This window comes from Cebus imitator, unplaced genomic scaffold (assembly GCF_001604975.1).
Source record: "Cebus imitator isolate Cc_AM_T3 unplaced genomic scaffold, Cebus_imitator-1.0 Scaffold234, whole genome shotgun sequence".
Taxonomy (NCBI): domain Eukaryota; kingdom Metazoa; phylum Chordata; class Mammalia; order Primates; family Cebidae; genus Cebus; species Cebus imitator.
The window spans coordinates 3035137-3037877 of record NW_016107549.1 but is presented as its reverse complement, the minus strand read 5'-3'; the positions used below and the strand labels follow the sequence as shown (position 1 = coordinate 3037877).

At 50.2% G+C, this 2741-nt stretch overlaps 1 protein-coding gene across 2 annotated transcripts in view; it reads left to right on the top strand.

Moving 5' to 3' along the window:
- Window positions 1-528: 528 nt before the first annotated feature.
- Window positions 529-2741, top strand: part of TSPAN16 (tetraspanin 16) — a 12969-nt gene continuing 10756 nt past the window's right edge. For both annotated transcript variants that reach the window (XM_037727610.1, XM_017497744.2), the window contains exons 1-2: window positions 529-715; window positions 2470-2667. In XM_037727610.1, the coding sequence (XP_037583538.1) occupies window positions 638-715; window positions 2470-2667 (276 nt within the window). In that variant the 5' untranslated portion in view covers window positions 529-637. The remainder of the gene's footprint in view (window positions 716-2469; window positions 2668-2741) is intronic.

Here is a 2741-nt window from a genome sequence, read left to right as displayed (position 1 = left end):
CCTCCACCTCCTGTGTTCAAGCGATTCTCCTGCCTCAGTCTCCTGAGGGATTATAGGCGCATACCACAATGCCTGGCTAATTTTGTATTTTTAGTAGAGATGGGTTTTCAACATGTTGGCCAGGCTGGTCTCGAACTCCTGACCTCAGGTGATTTGCCCACCTTGGCCTCCCAAAGTGCTGGGATTACAGGTGTGAGCCACTGCGCCCAGCAGGGGCACAGTTGTTAATAGGACAGCCAAGTTCCCCCTTGGATCCTCCAGTCTACTAGGAAATGTCAACTGTGCAAGTGGTCAGAGCTGGGCACTATGCCCACGGGATCCCAGTGGCATCTGGAGGGTACCAGGGCAGCATCCCGTGCCTTTTCTCTTTCCCTGGTGTGGCCTGTTTGAAGGATGAGGAGCCAACAGGGGGCAGTTTGGGGCACCTGGTTCCCTGGACCCTGGGCCTTGCTCCACTACCCAATTGTGATGTGACAAAGGGCTTGCAACTAGGGCAGGGGCAGCCGCTGGGCAGTCTGGGACAACCACAGGCAGCCAGGACAGAGAGGGGCAGAGCCAGTCAGCATTGGTGCCCCATCTCAGCTCCCTATCAACTTGGGAAACAGTAGCCCCGAGGTTCAGGAAGATGCTAAGTTAAATGTCCAGCATGGCCGAAATCCACACTCCCTACTCTTCCTTGAAGAAACTGATATCTTTACTCAATGGCTTCGTGGCTGTAAGTATGTCACAATCCAGGCCCCTGGTATATTGCAGCCCTTCCTCCACGGTCGGCTCCCCGAAAGACAGAAATAAGTTGATCCAAATTGGCATCGAGATCTGTGGTTCCCTAGAGAAGCAGGAGGGATGTAGGGCAGACGGAGGAGGAGGAGCAGGAAGCGCTGGGACCTCCCGTCAACCCAGAACCGGTGAAATCCAGCGCAAACGAGCGTGATCTGGGGGAGTCCGGGTGGGGGATGGAAGAGCTTGGCTCTAAGTCAAATCCTGAAGCAGGTAAAGTTGTTCGGGAAGGTCAGAAGGAAGGGATACTTTCTTGAACTTTTAAATGTGTCAAGATATTTTTATTCCTTACCATAAAAGTAATCCGAAATGTACATTGCTAAAGAATTGTCAGACCAGGCACGGTGGCTCACGCCTATAATCCAAGCACTGTGGGAGGCTGAGGCTGGTGGGATCATGAAGTCAGGAGTTCAAGACCAGCCTGGCCAAGATGGTGAAACCCCGTCTCTACTAAAAATACCAAAAAAAATTGGCTGGATGTGGTGATGGGTGCCTGTAATCCCAGCTACTTGGGAGGCTGAGGCATGAGAATTGCTTGAACCCGGGCAGCAAAAGTTGGCAGTAAGCTGAGATCGTGCCATTGCACTCTAGCCTGGATGACAGTCTCATTCTGTCTCACTTAAAAAAAAAAAAAGAAGAAGAAGTAATTGTCTTCATTGTAGCATAGTCTAAGGAAAAGCTGCCAGGAAAGAGAAGGAAACGGAGTATCATTACTTGTCTCTTCACTTGCAATATTTTAAAAAGAATTAAGGCCGGGTGCAGCGGCTCACACCTGTAATCCCAGCACTTTGAAAGGCTGAGGCAGGCGGATTCCTTGAGCCTTGAGTTCGAGACCAGCATGGCAATAGAGCGAGACCCCCAACCCTATTTAAAAAAATAATAATAAAATGTTACGTACAAGTGGCCATGCCCACTTTCTTGTGGATTATGAACAGCTGCTTTTGAGCTACACCAACAGAACTGCATAGTTTCAACAGATACCTTAAGGCCTGCGGGGGCCACGATATCTAGGTTTTTCAGAAAAAAGAAATTTGCTAAGCCCTGTCCTATGACATCATTGTATTTTATATTTATTTTTAGACAGACTCTTGCTCTGTTGTCCAGGCTGGCGTGATCTTAGCTCCCTGCAACCTCTGCCTCCCAGGTTTAATCGATTCTCCTGCCTCAGCCTCCTGAGCAGCTGGGATTACAGGTGCACACCACCATGCCTGGCTGATTTTTGTGTTTTTAGTAGAGACGAGGTTTTACCTTGTTGGCCAGGCTGGTCTTGAACTCCTGACCTCAGGTGATCTGCCCACTTTGGCCTCCCAAAGTCTTGGGATTACAGGCGTAAGCCACTGTGGCCGGCCTATCTTATTATTTGAGATGGGGTCTTGCCATGTCATCCAGGCTGGAATACAGCGGCACAGTCATAGCTCACTGTGGCCTCAACCTCATGGGTTCAAGTGATCTTCCCCCTGCAGACGTCTGAGTAGCTGAGACTATAGGCACAAACCACCAAGCCCGACTACTTTTTTGTGGGGGTTATAGGGGACAGATGAGGTCTCACCAAGCTGCTCTTGAACTCCTGGGCTCAAGTGATACTCTCGCCTTGACCCCCCAAAGTGCTGGGATTACAGGCATGAGCCACTGCACTCACCCAGTTCTATTTGTTTCCAGCTAACAGATCACTCTTCTGATTCTGTTCTACAGGTGTCTGGCATCATCCTCGTCGGCCTGGGCATTGGTGGTAAATGTGGAGGGACCTCCCTGACGAGTGTCCTTGGGGTGTCCACCGCATACCTGCTTCACGTGGGCTTTCTGTGCCTGGTGATGGGATGCGCCACGATACTGCTCGGCTGTGCCGGGTGGTATGGAGCGACTAAAGAGAGCAGAGGCATGCTTTTGTTTGTAAGTTGCATCTGCACACAGACCCCAGAACTGCCTCCCAAAACGTACAAATCATTTTTTTTTTTTTTTTTTTT